This window comes from Platichthys flesus, chromosome 7 (assembly GCF_949316205.1).
Source record: "Platichthys flesus chromosome 7, fPlaFle2.1, whole genome shotgun sequence".
NCBI lineage: Eukaryota > Metazoa > Chordata > Actinopteri > Pleuronectiformes > Pleuronectidae > Platichthys > Platichthys flesus.
Window position 1 is genome coordinate 27,781,687 of NC_084951.1, and position 17,500 is coordinate 27,799,186.

Sequence of the window (17,500 nt, forward strand, 5' to 3'; positions counted from 1 at the left end):
TTATTAGTTTTTCAGTATTTACTCTTTGCTGTGTTGTCTCAGACTCTGCAAGACGATTGGACGCTGAACCTGAGGATGATGACATCACCACCGCCACCTTGTCCCTGACTTCCTGTCTCCAAGCTGGAATGTTGGCACTCAGCAGGAAACACACACACACACACACACACACACTCTCACACACACACACACACACATTAACACACATAATAAAGGAATAAAGTGTAAATTGTGGTGTGTTTACACTGTAGCTGCTCAATATTAATAATCAAAGCATCATGAAACAATTTAAACTCAAAGCTACAATTTAAAAATGATTTTGATTCATCACAGATTGTAATAAGAAGAATTGATCCTGAAGAAGAAAAACTATTCATGATCAATGAATCAGTTCAAACAGGAAACTGTTGAACCCTGGAGAATCCTTCAGGTTCAGGAAGCAGAGCATCATGGGTAATATCTCAGTTCGGGGATGAAGCTCCAGTCAAACTAAAGATTTGATCCGATTTCACGGCTTTTTAACTCTGAGCTGGATGAGTTGAGTCTTACTGCAGGGGGCGCTGTTACTCAGCAGAGAGCGTTGATGTTTAATCACAGAAGATTAACAGCAACAGCATCTGAAGGTTACAAAATAAAATCAGTCCAAAACACACGTGGAAAGTAAAGATGCATATTATTGATCTGTCATCATTCTCCTGTGTTAAAACTGTGTTAACATGATTGTAATGTTTCCAACATGAGGCCGAGCTGAAGACACATCACAGATTTTTCATCCATGAATTTCATATCTAGGAGCCTGAAGAGCTCAGTCAGGAGAGAATCTGTCTCTGTTCAGGTGTCTCTGAACCGTTCAGTGTCCTCACAGGTGAACCCTTCCTGTCTCTGTTCAGGTGTCTCTGAACCGTTCAGTGTCCTCACAGGTGAACACTTCCTGTCTGTTGAGGTGTCTCTGAACCGTTCAGTGTCCTCACAGGTGAACCCTTCCTGTCTCTTTTCAGGTGTCTCTGAACCGTTCAGTGTCCTCACAGGTGAACCCTTCCTGTCTCTGTTCAGGTGTCTCTGAACCGTTCAGTGTCCTCACAGGTGAACCCTTCCTGTCTGTTGAGGTGTCTCTGAACTGTTCAGTGTCCTCACAGGTGAACCCTTCCTGTCTCTGTTCAGGTGTCTCTGAACCGTTCAGTGTCCTCACAGGTGAACCCTTCCTGTCTCTGTTCAGGTGTCTCGTTCAGTGTCCTCATAGGTGAACCCTTCTTGTCTCTGTTCAGGTGTCTCTGAACCGTTCAGTGTCCTCACAGGTGAACCCTTCCTGTCTGTTTAGGTGTCTCTGAACCGTTCAGTGTCCTCACAGGTGAACCCTTCCTGTCTCTGTTCAGGTGTCTCTGAACCGTTCAGTGTCCTCACAGGTGAACTGTTCATGTCTCTGTTCAGGTGTCTCTGAACCGTTCAGTGTCCTCACAGGTGAACCCTTCCTGTCTGTTGAGGTGTCTCTGAACCGTTCAGTGTCCTCACAGGTGAACTGTTCATGTCTCTGTTCAGGTGTCTCTGAACCGTTCAGTGTCCTCACAGGTGAACCCTTCCTGTCTCTGTTCAGGTGTCTCTGAACCGTTCAGTGTCCTCACAGGTGAACCCTTCCTGTCTCTGTTCAGGATGTGTCCTTTCTACTCACAGCAGTTCAGGTGTCTCTGAATGTTCAGTGTCCTCACAGGTGAACCCTTCCTGGTCTATGGAGTTAGAGCTGCTGATGACCTCACACAGGAAGTCCCTGTTGGACGGAGGTTCTCTCACTTCCCTCAGACTTCAGTTTGTGAAGTAGAAGTTAAATGTGGTGAGAACCTGAGATCAGCTCCTGGTGAAAACCAGAAGTAGAAGTCAGATTCCAGAGCTTAATCGTCAGCAGCTAGCAAACGATGCTTTCTCACGTTTTGAGAAATATGGAAACGATCTCGCTCCAGGTGACACTCTACCAACAGAGCAGCAGTTTGACAGTTCACTGGGTTTAAACTAAGAGATGACGTTTACAGATGAAAACAATTTGTGTTGAAAAGATCAAACTGTGTCACTGAGTGATTTCCAGTCTGAAGTTAATTTCATTGAAATCCATTATACTGTAAAACTCATTTAAAGTATAATGAAGATATTAAAACATGAGTTCTGAGTTCTTCATCACACGAGCAGCGAGTGAAGCCCGACTCGTTTGGTTGAATCATATTTCCTCCTCCATGTTTTTGTGATTACACATGAACATCACAGATGGCGTCACTGAGCGACTTCCTGTGGTCCGTCAGCGGGAAGCGTTCAACGAGCACGTCAGAGGAACTCTGAGGATCCTAAAGTGAAAACACTCAAACACAGAGAACATGTTCAGAGCAGACAGGAGCAGCAGGCGACATAAAGAAAACTTTAATCTGACGCTACATGTGTTGGAAGCACATAAGAAAAGAACAGGGGATGACGAGGAGGACAAGAGGTGAAAGAAGAGTTGATGTAGGGATGAGAGAAGAGGAGATAAAAAACAGAATGAGAACAAAAGACAAAAGAAGAAGATGAGAAGCAAAGAGGGGACAAGAGAGAAGAACCAGTAACCTCAACTAAACTCTGTCTCTATGTCTCTCTGTCTCTGTTTCTGTCTCTCTCTCCCTGTCTTTCTGTCTCTCTCTGTCTTTCTGTCTTTCTGTCTCTCTCTGTCTCTCTCTCTCTCTCTCTCTGTCTCTGTCTCTGTTTCTGTCTCTCTCTCCCTGTCTTTCTGTCTTTCTGTCTCCCTCTGTCTCTCTTTCTCTCTCTTTCTGTCTTTCTGTCTCTCTTTCTCTCTCTTTCTGTCTCTGTCTCTGTCTCTCTTTCTCTGTCTATCTCTGTCTTTCTGTCTCTCTCTCTCTCTCTCTCTCTCTCTCTCTGAGTGTGGTGGTGTAGTGCGTGCGAGTTGAGAGCGGTGGCGGTAAATGAGCGGTTTGTGCGATTTTGATCTCTTTATTGATAATTCTGATTATAGTTATATAGTGTATTGTTGGTTATAGTGTTGGTGGTGTTACGGTGTACACGGAGGAGGTGTTAGGTGGTGTGTGTGTGTGTGAGTGTTTGCAGTCGGCCGCGGGCCGGCGTGCTAAACGCCATGGACCTCGCCAGGTTAACCCGGAAGCACGGCATTAAGATCGCTACGGCTTTCCCGTGCTCCGTGGAGGAGTGTAGTCTGGCCGTGGGGCGGGTAGTCGGCAACAGCAGCGTGAAGTCCGCTGCGAGGATGAACAACGCGGTTGTCATTTTTCTGGACAGTGTAGAGAAGGTGAACACGGTGGTGGCGAACGGGATTGAAGTGAACGATACCTTCGTGTCTGTTCTGCCTCTCGCCACACCGGCGGTAAAAGTGACTCTGTCCAACGTCCCTCCGTTCATTAGAGATGAGACGTTGTTGAGAGAATTAGCGAGACACGGTAAGATCGTGTCTCAGATTAAGAAAGTGTCCTCAGGATGCAAGTCCCCGCTGTTAAAACACGTGGTGTCCCACAGAAGACATCTCTTTATGATTCTTAATAACAGGACTGAGGATCTGAACCTGGTGTTCAAGATAAGGGTGGAGGAGTTTGATTATGTCATATTTGTGTCTTCAAATAACACAAAGTGTTTCAGCTGTGGAAAAGAAGGACACCAAGCTAAAGGGTGTCCTCAGAGAAATAAAACAGCTGACACTCAGGAGCAACAGGAGGGGACAGGGGGGGTTCAGCAGGAGCGTCAGATGAGTGAGGAGAGACAGGAGGGGACAAGTGGAGTCCAACAGGAGGTTCAGGCGAATGAGGAGGGGACAGGGGAGATCCCAAAGGAGGGTCAGTTGAATGAAGAAGGGACAGGGGGGATCCCGAAGGAGGTTCCGGTGAGTGAGGAAGGACAAGAGGGGACAGAGGTTGTCCAACAGGCAGATCAGGTGAGCGAGGAAAGACGAGAGGGGACAGAGGTGGTCCAACAGGCAGAGCAGGTGAGCAAGGAAAGACAAGAGGGGACAGAGGTGGTCCAACAGGCAGAGCAGGTGAGCAAGGAAAGACAAGAGGGGACAGAGGTGGTCCAACAGGCAAATCAGGTGAGTGAGGAAAGACAGGAGGAGACAGGCCGAGTCAGCGATATTGACATGGAGAGGGACGAGGAGGCGCTTAAAGTTCCTCGTCTTAAAAGAAAAACCAGGAGCGACAGTGGAACCTCAAAAGCTAAGAAAGGGACAGTGAAGAAAGGAGGGAGAGGAGCAGGAGAGTCTGAGTCTAACATGGAGACCGACTCTGCTGACAGTGAATCCTCCGACTTCAAGACAGGAAGCCAGAAGAGCTCAAGAAGCTACAGTGCGGGGAAGATGAAAGTGTTTCTCCAGAAAACAAAGAACATGAAGGGTTTGAAATTGGAGGATTACTTCTCTGATAAAGAGCAGTTTTCAAACTCTGCCCGGCTGCACATGAGCAGCAAAGGCAGAGGAGGTTTCACTGACCAGGAGATATACAGACTCAAGAAAATTGTTCAGAAAATTAGACAGGATAAAAACAATGATGATGATGATGATGAATAAAGTGCATCCTGATTACAAATCAGTCCTGTTTTTTTGTGGGTTTTTTATATTTTTCATTATGAGTCTTTTAAACATCAGTTCTTTGAACGTTAACGGAGCCAGAGACGCTGTGAAGAGGTCTCTGATGTTCCAACAACTAAAACTGAAAAGAACTGAAGTGATGTTCTTACAGGAAACACATAGTGACACTAATAATGAGAATGACTGGAAAAGAGAGTGGGAGGGGCAGGTGGTCCTGAGCCACCTAAGCACAACCAGTGGGGGGGTGGGCATCATCTTCTCCAGGAGCTTCGCACCGGAGTCTTTAGAAGTGGAGGAGGTGGTGGAGGGCAGACTCCTGGTGGTGAGGGCAAAGGTCGAGGAGTTTTATTTTGTTTTTATGAATGTGTATGCTCCGGTCTCAGGACCTGACAGAGTCTGTTTTTTAAGGGTTTTAGACATGGCATTAAGCAGAGTAAAAGTTGATGATTTTTTATTTCTAGGAGGTGATTTTAATTGTACAGAAGATGATGTTTTAGACCGGAACCACCTGGAGCCCCACAGAGCTTCACAGAGTGCACTGAGGCAGCTGCTGCAGGCTCATGAGCTGTGTGATGTGTGGAGAAGGATGAATGATAGTAAGAGGCAGTACACCTGGACTCATTGCAGAGGGAATCTCATTTCCATGGCGAGGTTGGACCGGTTTTATTGTTTTAAACACAATTTTAGCATCTTCAGAAAGTGCAGCATACTCCCAGTTGGTTTTACAGATCACGCGCTGGTTGTGTGCAACGTTTTTATTTCAAAGCTCAAGTCTAGAAGCGCCTACTGGCATTTTAACACGTCTCTTTTATGTGATGCACATTTTAAGGATGTTTTTAAGTTTTTTTGGAGCGGTTTTAAAGAAAGAAAGAATGATTTTATTTCTTTAAGGCTGTGGTGGGACTGTGGTAAGGTTGAGATAAAGCAGCTCTGTCAACAGTATACCCTCAATGTTACAAGAGACATAACCAGATCTATGGAGGATCTAGAGTCGGAAATTGTGGTGGTGCTGAATTTAATAGATTCCACCGGAAATCGAGATCATATTAAAGATCTCAAGTCTAAAAAATCTGCTCTTACAGACCTACTTGGCATGAAGGCCCAGGGGGCGCTGGTTAGGTCACGGTTCCAGACGGCAGCGCTTATGGATGCACCGACTAAATTCTTCTTTGGACTGGAGAAGAAGAATGGACAAAGCAGAATCATCCACACTCTTCGATCTCCTGAAGGAGAAGAACTCAGCGACAGCAAAGATATCCGGAAGAGAGCCGTGAGTTTTTATAAGGACCTGTACAAGACTGAATACACTGAGAACAATGGCCTGTTTGACTCCTTCTGTGGAGAGCTGCCCAAAGTCCCCCAAGACATGAACGCTGGGTTGGACGGCCCCCTGTCGATGCAGGAACTCTACACGGCCCTGCAGAGCATGGGGGGGGGGAAGGCCCCGGGCATCGACGGCATTCCAGTCGAGTTTTTTAAGGAGTTCTGGAGCGAGATGGGGGAAGATCTTTTAACTGTTTTTAACGAGAGTTTTAGAGACTTGGTGCTGCCGATAAGCTGCAGGAGGGCAGTGATAACTCTCCTGCCAAAGAAAGGAGACCTTCAGGAGATCAAGAACTGGCGTCCGGTGTCGCTGCTATGTACTGATTATAAGATCCTGTCCAAAGCGCTGGCAAACCGTCTGAGGGAGGTGATGGAGGAAGTGATACACCAGGACCAGACTTACTGTGTGCCTGGTAGGTCTATCCTGGACAACGTGTCCTTGATTCGCGATATTGTGGACTTCTCTAGTTCTTTAGGCATAAAAACTGGTCTGATTTCTATGGACCAGGAAAAGGCTTTTGACCGGGTTGAGCACCTTTACCTCTGGAAGACTCTGGAGAGGTTTGGCCTCAGCCCTTGTCTCATAGCTATGATCAAGGTTCTGTATCAGGAAATTGAGAGTGTACTGAAGATCAATGGAGGCCTGAGTGCACCTTTTAAAGTATACAGGGGGGTGAGACAGGGCTGCTCGCTCTCAGGGATGTTATACGCACTTTCTATTGAACCTATGCTAAAGAAGATAAGAGCAAATATTGAAGGGTTGATTTTAAGTGATTTTAAAAAAAGTCACATTTTATCAGCATATGCGGACGACATTATCGTTTTTGTAGGAAATCAGGAAGACGTCCAGGAACTTGGAAAAATTGTCGATGATTTTAAAACAATGTCAGCTGCCAGGGTGAACTGGGGGAAAAGTGAGGCGCTGGCAGTTGGAAGGTGGGAAGGGGGTCTACCAAGTCTTCCGGGGGGGTTAACATGGAGGAGAGACGGTCTCAAATACCTCGGGGTTTTTTTAGGCAATGAGTCCATGGTCCAGAAGAACTGGGAGGGAGTGGCTGAGAAAATGCAAGGGAGGCTCAGCAAGTGGAAGTGGCTGAAGCCACAATTATCCTACAGAGGGAGAACATTGATTTTAAATAACCTGGTGGCTTCTGCTCTGTGGCATCGACTGGCCTGCATGGAACCACCGAAAGGCTTAGTAATGAAACTACAAGCCATTTTAACAGACTTCTTTTGGGACAGGTTGCACTGGGTGCCCCAGTGTGTGTTGTTTTTACCAAAGGAGGAGGGGGGGCAAGGGTTGGTGCACATTCAGAGTAGAATATCCACTTTTAGATTACAGTTTTTACAAAAGTATCTTTTAGGTCCACAGGATGTTGTTTGGAGACGAGTGACAAGCAGCATCCTGAGGGAGACAACTGGGCTGGTTTTAGACATGCAACTGTTCTTAATGGATTTTAAGCTTTTTAACATGTATGGATTATCTACTTTTTATCAGTCACTTTTTAAGACATGGAGTCTTTTTAAATGGAGAAGGCTGGAACATACAAACTCTCTACACTGGCTGTTAGAAGAGCCGCTGATCAACGGAGCCAGGCTGGATGTCCAGAGCAGCTCCACACCAGGCCTCACCAGCATGCTGTGCACCGCCGGAGCTGTGACCCTGAGGACTATCGTCGATGCAGCGGGTCCTGGACTAAAAAACATCCCGGCGGTGGCGACCCTCATCGGGCAGAGGTCCAGGCGACAGACAGAACGGATTTTAAACGAATGGATTAAAAGACTCACGGACGAGGAGGTCGAAATGCTGAAGGATTATTCTGATGGAGCGGAAACCCCTGACAACAGCGACCCCTTTCCGGAGCTAGGTTTTAACCCGAATCTGGATGGGCTCTCAGGACCTTTTTTAAATAAAACAGACTGGAAGCAAGTGGACCTGTACACAGCAAAAGGGAGAGCCATGTATGAATGCTGTGTTTTAACCTTGAACAGAAGCAAGCTGGATGTGAGGCCTGACACGGTGTGGAGGAGGAGACTGGATCTGGACATCAATGACAAACCGGTGTGGAGGGTTTTATACAAACCGCCTTTAAGAAAGAGGACTGGGGACCTGCAGTGGAGGATTTTACACGGAGCCATTGCGGTTAACAGTTTTATATCCATCATCAACCCAACAGTCATGAACAATTGCCCGTTTTGTGGAGAAGAAGAGACAGTGTTCCATGCTTTTTATGATTGCGAAAGACTCTGTTTCCTTTTTAATACACTACAAAAGGTTTTTAAAAAGTTTGGTGAGACATGGTCTAAGAGTGTCTTCATTTTAGGAGTAGGGTATAGGAAAACGAATGAGTGCAAATGGAAACTTTTAAATTGGATCGTAGGAGAAGCAAAAATGTCCATTTACAGCAGCAGGAAGAACAGAGTGGAGGACAGGACAGGACAAGAAGCTCTTCCTGTTTTTATCTCGCTGCTGAAAGCAAGAGTGTGGGTAGATTTTAGGTTTTTTAAAGAGATGAAGGACATGGATGGCTTCACCAAACAGTGGTGTTTTAATGATGTAGTATGTTCTGTGGTTGATGATGTTTTAATTTTTAATATTACTTTCTAGGTAGGTTTTAGTATTGTGCTGAAACTGTACAGATCCGTTGAAACCTTGACAGTAGTTGTGTTTTAATTTTGAAAATAAAGGTTTCAAAAATCAAAAAAAAAATCTCTCTCTCTCTCTCTCTCTCTCTCTCTCTCTCTCTCTCTCTCTCTCTGTCTGTCTCTGTCTCTGTCTCTCTCTGTCTCTGTCTCTGTCTCTGTCTCTCTCTGTCTCTGTCTCTGTCTCTGTCTCTGTCTCTCTGTCTCTATCTCTTTCTCTCTCTTCCTGTCTCTGTCTCTCTTTCTCTGTCTATCTCTGTCTTTCTGTCTCTCTCTGTCTCTCGCTCTCTCTCTCTCTCTCGCTCTCTCTCTCTCTCTCTCTCTCTCTCTCTCTCTCTCTCTCTCTCTCTCTCTCTCTCTGTCTGTCTCTCTGTCTATTGGCTGCAGAATAATGAGGTTTCTCTCAGAATCCGGAGGATCTGATTCTGATTTGGAGACAGACCCTGGACCCTGGACCCTGGACCCTGGACCCTGGACCCTGGACCCTGGACCCTGGATCCTGGACCCTGGACACGTCTCTGGCACTTGAGGACGTTTGTCTGATCTGTTCTCCATGAACTCTCTGGAACTCTGTCCTCACATCAGTCAAACCTCTCGACAGTCACGATGCATCTTCACTGATATTAGAGCAGTCATCTTGTTTCTATCCTGTATATTTTGTTTTGTTTAATAAAGATTTCTGTCTCAACCATAATCCTAATCAATGATAAATGAAACCATCATTATATCCCATGATGCATCATTGTTACTGATGTGTGGACTCACGTTTCAAACAATTACTAGATAACAACACTGCCATCTAGAGGAGGGACACAGTGACTACATGCATGCTTTTCTTTTGTTTTAAAAGATTTGTCACAATTTGAATATTCATCACAGTTATTGGTCAAAGTTTTCTGATCAGTTATTGACGAGCAGTTCATCACGAACACTCTCAGCTCCTTCTAGATTCAAACGGATGAAGCTCCACGTCATCTCGTCTCCCTCAGAGAACACAGACTTCTGATCAGAACAGAATTCTTTTATTTGCCACGTATGATTGCACATACAGGAAATTACCTTGGTGTCGTTCGTTGGTGCACTGTACATAAAACAACAATATAAAAACAATATAAAAACATTGTAGAACAACAATATGTACAGTAAGAGAGTTATCGGCACGTGCGGTTCTAAGGTGCAGAGATTGGTGATAGTGCCAATAATATATAGCTATAAATTATGTGCGGGGGGGGGCTCCTCCTGAAGTCTGCAAAGACCGGGAGTCATTACTATTTACAGATATAAAAACCGACTGAACAATAATAATAACTTCATTTACACTTTAATACTAAATGTATGCCCATCGTTGATCATAACGGTGATGAGTTCAAATCTGTGGATTGTGAAAAAAACCAGTGTAGTTTGAAAGGAAGCTCGTGACTCCAGTTAAACTCCAGCTCCCAGCATGCCCCGGTTTCCTCACAACAACAGTCGAGCGGAGGATGGAGGACCACACAGGTCGAGTTTGAGCTCAGGGCTCGAACATGTGTTCACAGCAGGAGGTGGAGAGGATCTCCAAGAAGCTGGAGAAGATGGTGCACAAGAAGAAGACGGTGAGAGACACGTGGTGCTGCGGGTTCACACAGAATCACAGGAGGTGTGAGGAGGTGCGAGGAGGTGCAGGTTCTACTGCTGCCTCCGGACACACGCAGCGTGCGCGTCCCCTCTGCTCCGTGCACAAGCTGCTGCTGCTTTACTGAAATCATCAGAGTTTAATCTGATCTGAGATCTGATCTGAAATCTGATCTGAAATCTGCTCGTTCACAAACATGCAGCTGAGAGCAATCCTCAGCTGATTGACCTCAGCTGCGTGTGTCTGTAGAGTGTGTCGGTAGACTGTGTGTGTAGACTGTCTGTAGATTGTGTGTGTAGGTTGTGTGTGTAGATTGTTTGTGTAGACTGTGTCTGTAGACTGTGTGTAGATTGTGTCTGTAGACTTTGTCTGTAGATTGTATTTAGACTGTGTCTGTAGATTTTGTGTGTAGACTGTCTGTAGACTGTGTGTGAAGATTGTGTCTGTAGACTGTGTGTGTAGACTGTGTGTGTAGACTGTGTGTGAGGACTGTGTGTTTAGACTGTGTGTGTAGATTGTATTTAGACTGTGTCTGTAGATTTTGTGTGTAGACTGTGTCTGTAGACTGTGTGAAGATTGTGTCTGTAGACTGTGTGTGTAGACTGTGTGTGAGGACTGTGTGTGAGGACTGTGTGTGTAGACTGTGTGTGTAGCTGTGACCTGGTTCACCTGCTGTAGAGCTTTATTGTGAAATGTGACATGTTGTGTTTGAGCTTCATTATCAACACATTGATTCTTAGACTCTAAATGAAAAGTTATCATGTTTCATTTACAGACGGAAAACAAGAATCTAACTTTATCTGAAGAAGAAATATACATTTGTATTAATTAACAGGATGTTGAATTAGTTTCTTTTTATTCGACTCATCCAACTTTATTCAACCAAGTTGAGATTAAAATGTCTGACGACGAGACGTGTCCAAGAAAAGCAGCATCATGGGTGCAGCTAGTCCAGGTTGGTCTATGTTAGACCAGGTTAGTTCATTTTAGGGTTAGGGGGTTATATTATAGCCTTTTTTATTTATATATACATATAGATTCTGGTTTAAAGGTTGATAATCTGAGTGAATCTGTCTCGTAGATGTTTTGGTTTCATTGACCGACACAAACCTGTGACACATGAACTGAGTTGTGTGTCTGTGTGTGTGTATGATTCAAACCTGTGACACATGAACTGAGTTGTGTGTCTGTGTGTGTGTATGATACAAACCTGTGACACATGAACTGAGTTCTAGTTAGAAACAGAATTTGGTAACGAGATGAAATGGAACGTGAAGGCTGGTGAGTTGCAGGTTGGTGAGACGTTCTGCTCTGTCTCCAGGAGGGGGCGCTGGACCTGCTGAGGGAGCTCTCCAACATCAAGATGTCTCTGGAGACCCTGCAGGTAGTTAACTCCGCCCCTCTGCCACGTCACCGTCACGCCTTCAAGTGAACTCTGACACAGAGACTCCTCCCCCTCCCCCTCCTCCTCCCCCCTCCCCTCTTCTTCCTCCGGTTCTACTGACGTTTCCTGTTTTAAACTTCACTCACTAAGATGGAAGTTAGTCCTCCTCTTCCTCTTCCTCTTCCTCCTCCTCTTGCTATCCTTTCCTTTCCTCCTGCTCTTGCTCTTGCTCTCCTCCTCCTCCTCTCCTCTCCCTCTCCTCCCCCTCCTCTTCCTCTTCCTCTTCCACCTCCTCTTGCTATCCTTTCCTTTGCTCTTGCTCTCCTCCTCCTCCTGTCCTCTCCCTCTCGTTCTCCTCTTCCTCCTCCTCCTCTTCCTCCTCCTCCTCCTCTCTTCCTCCTCCTCTTCCTCTTCCTCTCCTCCTCCTCTTTTTCCTCCTCCTTGTCAGCATGTCCTGATCGATGACTCTAGTCTGTAATCTGCTTCAGCCTCTCTTCCTCTCCTCCTCCTCCTCTTCTTCCTACTCCTCATCAGCATGTCCTGATCGATGACTGAGCCTCTCTTCCTCTCCTCCTCCTCTTCCTCCTCCTCCTCTCCTCCTCCTCCTCCTCTTCTTCCTCCTCCTCGTCAGCATGTCCTGATCGATGACTGAGCCTCTCTTCCTCTCCTCCTCCTCTCCTCCTCCTCCTCTTCTTCCTCCTCCTCGTCAGCATGTCCTGATCGATGACTCCTCCTCCCTCAGATTTCGCTCCATTGTCTGAATCACTCAAAATACTTCTTTACTGAGTAAGAGTACAGACAGAGAAACCCCATTACCCACAATGCCTTTCACCTCCCCCTCTCTTCCTGTAGTCGACCAGAGTGGGGGTGTCTGTGAACGCTGTGAGGAAACAGAGTTCAGATGAAGACGTTCAGAATGTGGCCAGAGGTCTCATCAAGTCCTGGAAGAAACTGCTGGGTGGGTGTGTGTGTCTGTGTCTGTGTGTGTGTGTGTGTCTGTGTGTATGACATTATTATGCATTTCTCTCATTTAGTGAATCTCTTCATTTAGTCTCATTGATGTAATTTGTGTTGGACAAAGATCAACAGGTTCCTGGTGATGCCATGATCCCAGTCGTTCTGATTGGTCGATGGAAGGTGAATATTTACAGTTTGTGTGATTTGTCTCAGACGGCTCCGAGGGGAAGTCTGAGGAGAAGAAGAAGGACGAGGCGTCTCCTGTGAGGACATCGTCCACCTCCGAGGACTCCGGCTGCAGCGACCCCAGGTCAGTGTCACGCATGATGATGTCACTCAGGATGATGTCATGATGTCAATCATAATGATGTCGGTTGCTGACTGATCACATCTCTCTCACTGGACTCACCTGCTCTTCATCGTCTCTCCTCCTCCTCCTCAGCAGGAAGACGTCCGAGGAAACTCCCACAAACCCCGCCCCTCCCACTCGGGTCACCTCCTTCCCCCCCGCCCCCGTCACCACCGACAGCGTCCGGAACAAGTGTCGAGAGCTGCTGGCGGCAGCTCTGCAGAGCGACGGTGAGAGCTCCTCTACATGTGCCCCTCAACATGTGCCCCTCTACATGTGCCCCTCTACATGCGCCCCTCAACATGTGCTCCACTACATGTGCTCCACTACATGTGCCCCTCTACATGCGCCCCTCTACATGTGCCCCTCTACATGTGCCCCTCTACATGTGCCCCTCTACATGTGCTCCTCTACATGTGCTCCTCTACATGTGCCCCTCTACATGCGCCCCTCTACATGCGCCTCTCTACATGCGCCCCTCAACATGTGCTCCACTACATGTGCTCCTCTACATGTGCTCCTCTACATGTGGCCCCTCTACATGTGCTCCTCTACATGTGGCCCCTCTACATGTGGCCCCTCTACATGTGGCCCCTCTACATGTGGCCCCTCTACATGTGGCCCCTCTACATGTGCCCCTCTACATGTGCCCCTCTACATGTGCTCCTCAGGGTTGTGTCTCACTCAGGCTGCGTTGTCTCACTTCACTACAGTTTCTCAATGAGACGAATGAAACCATGAGTCATTTTGTTTTTGTGGTTTTGTAAAAACATTGTGTTGAATGGTTTAATGTGCACAAAGTGTGTGTTTGTTTCAGATGACCACAAGACGTTCGGAGTGGACTGCTATCACCTGGCAGCACAAATTGAAGAACATATCCTTTATGTCATGAACCTTTATTAGTGTGTGTATGTTTGTGCTAGTGTGTCACATGACGAGGGGGGGAGGGGGGGCAGCAGCTTGTGTAGCAACTTAAACGGACATTTTCTAAATCAGTTCTTTCCGATTTGATTATTTTTAATAGAAAAATCATTTAAATCAGGAATTCTGAAATCTTTTTCTAATAGAAAAGTATATTGTTGAAGTAACACAACATACATGAACACATGAAGCAGACAACACAGGTTCCTGTTGAAGTAACACAACATACATGAACACATGACGCAGACAACACGGGTTCATGTTGAAGTAACACAACATACATGAACACATGACGCAGACAACACAGGTTCCTGTTGAAGTAACACAACATACATGAACACATGACGCAGACAACACGGGTTCATGTTCTTTAACTGCTCGTGGTGCTCACAGATCTTCCAGGAGTTTAAGTCCACAGACATCAAATATAAAACCCGTCTTCGAAGCCGCATCTCGAACCTGAAGGACCAGAAGAACCCGGACCTGAGGAGGAACGTCCTGAGTGGAGGCATCTCGCCCCAGAGCATCGCCCGCATGAGCGCCCAGGTCCGTCTTGGTCCAGGTCCTGGTCCAGGTCCTGTGTGGAGACATTCTGGATCTGAGAGTCTTTATTAACTCTGTGTCTGTGTGTGTGTGTGTGTGTGTGTGTGTGTGTGTGTGTGTGTGTGCGTGCGTGCGTGTGCGTGTGTGTGTGTGTGTAGGAGATGGCGAGCACGGAGCTGAAGCAGATCAGAGACACTTTGACTAAAGAGTCGATCAGAGAACATCAGCTGTCGAAGGTCGGAGGAACTGAGACGGACATGTTCATCTGCAGCAAGTGTCGTGGGAAGAGCTGCTCGTACACACAGGTGGAGACACACACACACACACACACACTGTGTATATTGGTCAGAACTTTACTGTGTGTGTGTTTGTTTTCAGGTGCAGATACGCAGTGCTGATGAACCAATGACGACCTTTGTGTTGTGTAACAGCTGTGGAAACAGATGGAAGGTAAAGAAATATAAGTATTTAAATGTGTTTGATGAATAATCAAGACTAGACAGCTCGTGTGTCCTCGTGTGTCCTCGTCTGTCCTCGTCTGTCCTCGTCTGTCCTCGTCTGTCCTCGTGTGTCCTCGTCTGTCCTCGTGTGTCCTCGTGTGTCCTCGTGTGTCCTCGTGTGTCCTCGTCCCACCATCGTTCAGAGAAGAAGAGAAATCAGAATTAAAGTAATAACAGGTTATAACTGCTCGTCCTCCACAGTCCTCACAAAGGCATTGTGGGAAATGTAGGACTAACAAATTAAACAACTGCAGCGTCACCAAATAAATATTATTCAATGATTATTAGTAACAAGTAGAGATAGGAGTTGTGTCCTCGCTCTGCCTCCCCCTCCTCCTCCCCCTCCTCCTCCCCCTCTCTCCTTTCCTCTCCTCCTCCTCCTCCCTTCTTCTCCCCTCTCTTTTCCTCTCTTCCTTTATTCAGCCTCAAGGTCAAAGTGAAGCGACTCGTTTGAGAAGCTGATGTTTTGTGTATTTTTCTTGAGACACTGAATCCAGTTTTTGAAACTACATTAGACATAAATGTAAATAATAATTCACTTGGCTTTTAGCATTTTCTTTAATCAAGTTTAATATAATAATACATTTAAATATAATGAGTTTAATCACAGTCTTGTTTTCTTTCTTTCAGTTCTGTTGATGTGTGTGTGTGTGTGTGTCTGTGTGTGTGTGTCCGTCATGAAGCAAACTGAAGTGACTTGAATTTGGATTTAACACTGGAATTTAGTTATTGTTTTACTTTGTATAGTTTTGTTTAATGTATAAAACAAAAAGCTGTAAAGTGTTTGGAGAAGAGTTTGTGTTTATCAGTTTAATTTATTTTGTATAAAACAAGTTTATTATTATGAAGCCAGATCTGATCCTTGAGTTGTCGTGGAAACCGTGCATTATGTTTGCTGCTCTGAACTTTTCTATTAAATTTGCTCTTGCATGAAAATGAAATGATTTTATTATAATTTTTGACTTGTTTGGATTAAATAGTTTTTCTGCTCTTGTAGAAGTTCTAAGTATCAAAGTACTTGTTGACAGATGTAAGAAACCACAGCGACTCCGAGGAGGTGTTTTCATTGGCTGAGACAATAAAACACTGAATGATTGACTCGGGCTCATTTCATGTTCAATCATCAACATCATGACTGTTCTCTGTCCTGGCTCCTGATTGGTGGAACCAGCTCCACATCGACCTCCGGACTTCAGAAAGTTTACACATCTTCCGCCAAAGACTAAAAACACAACTCATCCGACTTTACCTTGAATAAAAAAAAATACTAACAACTTTTTGAAACTACCACTTTAGTAGCACTTGAATGACACTTACTTAAAGCACTTTGTAGTTTTGTTATTATTTAGAAGAAATTGTCCTTTTTGATTCTTGTGGTTCTGGGTTTGAACCCTCGGAGTTGATGCACTGATTGTGAGTCGCTTTGGATAAAAGTATCAGCTCAGTGAAATGTAATGTTCATCTTCTGTTTAACGTCATAAACTGAAAACATCAGATTCCATCACATGTCGCACACGATGATGAGATGTTTTATTCTTATGTTTTATTCCTGGGTTCTGACACATGGTTCTCAGTTTATTTACAGAACAGTCTAACTCTTTTAAAACTTTGTAAACCCTCTAAAAAAGCTGAAGTCTTTTCTCATTTCAAGTGGAGCAGTTTGCAAACACACCGACACACCATAAGCAGCCACCAGGGGGCGATCACGTGCACGTGGTCATCTCTGAAACGGCTGTGGGGGTCGATGTGTGAATGTTTGAGACGTTAAACACGTTTCATTTAAATACTGCTGATGAATCCATATTAAAGAAACAAACGAAGCTTCTCACTGGACCTTCAAGGTTTATATTATATATGTACAATTCAAATCACTGTTTAAACAAAATGTAAAATAAATAACATGAACAATACTTGAATGCATTCTGAGTGACAGCTCTGAAGAAGTCTTTGTCTCCACAGACAACAAACATTTGTTTTCCTCAAACTACATTTCCCATGAAGCACTGGGTGTGGGCATCACATCTCAAATGATAGGTATATTATTTTCTATATATAGATATTTTATGAGTCATTGATATATTTAATTTCACCTTGATTCCCCCCCCCCCCCCAAATTCCTGAATCGACGAACCACACATCAGCCCCCGGCTCCTGTAGCCAATCAGGAGCAGGCATCTGTGAGTGTGACAGACAGTGGTGAGGTCAAAGGTGAGAGGTCACAGAGGCAGAGGTCAGCAGCAGCAGTGTGTGTTTGTATTACTATACTTATCAGGACAACTCAGTTTAACAGACTTATTAACACAAGTTATTTCTTATTATATTATAACCACACAGACATTGACCTTGTGTTTGTAGCTGGAGGGAAATTAAACTTTACTTTCTGTTGCTTGTTTTTGTAAAGTTGATGAAGACGTCTGCAGTTTTACATTAAATCTTTAAAAATGGACAGTGGGATTTAAAGCTACAACTAAATTTGCCAATAAAATGTGAAGTCAACTAATACCTATTCTTTTATATATAAGTATATTTATATCTTCAGCCCAGTTACATCAAATCTCTGAAAAGTTCCAAAATAAAACCAGGAAATGACCTGAATGATATTAAGATTTAAAGGGTGTTCTGCTCAAACATGTTGAATAATGAGACGTGCCGCTTTGACCAGGAACACACTGTAAATTATGGTCTTTATAACTCTTCAATTATCATG

The 17,500-nt window shown here is 45.0% G+C and overlaps 2 protein-coding genes across 3 annotated transcripts in view; one reads left to right on the plus strand and one right to left on the minus strand.

The window, feature by feature from the left end:
* The first annotated feature begins 9,982 nt into the window (after window positions 1-9,982).
* tcea2 (transcription elongation factor A (SII), 2) lies at window positions 9,983-15,874 on the plus strand. Its single transcript, XM_062391457.1, has 10 exons — window positions 9,983-10,119; window positions 11,461-11,523; window positions 12,376-12,481; window positions 12,694-12,790; window positions 12,923-13,059; window positions 13,647-13,714; window positions 14,144-14,296; window positions 14,452-14,598; window positions 14,672-14,743; window positions 15,424-15,874. Exons 1-10 carry the CDS (start codon window positions 10,051-10,053, stop codon window positions 15,430-15,432), a joined length of 921 nt encoding a protein of 306 aa, XP_062247441.1. The 5' UTR covers window positions 9,983-10,050; the 3' UTR covers window positions 15,433-15,874.
* A 443-nt stretch (window positions 15,875-16,317) lies between these two features.
* Window positions 16,318-17,500, minus strand: part of rgs19 (regulator of G protein signaling 19) — a 15,570-nt gene continuing 14,387 nt past the window's right edge. For both annotated transcript variants that reach the window (XM_062391455.1, XM_062391456.1), the window contains one exon: window positions 16,318-17,500. This exon is cut by the window's right edge and continues 1,579 nt beyond it. The gene's annotated coding sequence lies outside the window, so the exon portion shown is untranslated.

Bases quoted from the DNA above. Each gene is read 5' to 3' on its own strand.
- tcea2 (XM_062391457.1), top strand. From the start codon at position 10,051: ATGTGTTCACAGCAGGAGGTGGAGAGGATCTCCAAGAAGCTGGAGAAG. The intron at 10,120-11,460 runs GTGAGAGACACG...CTCTGTCTCCAG, and splicing joins TGGTGCACAAGAAGAAGACG to GAGGGGGCGCTGGACCTGCT. The intron at 14,599-14,671 runs GTGGAGACACAC...GTTTGTTTTCAG, and splicing joins AGAGCTGCTCGTACACACAG to GTGCAGATACGCAGTGCTGA.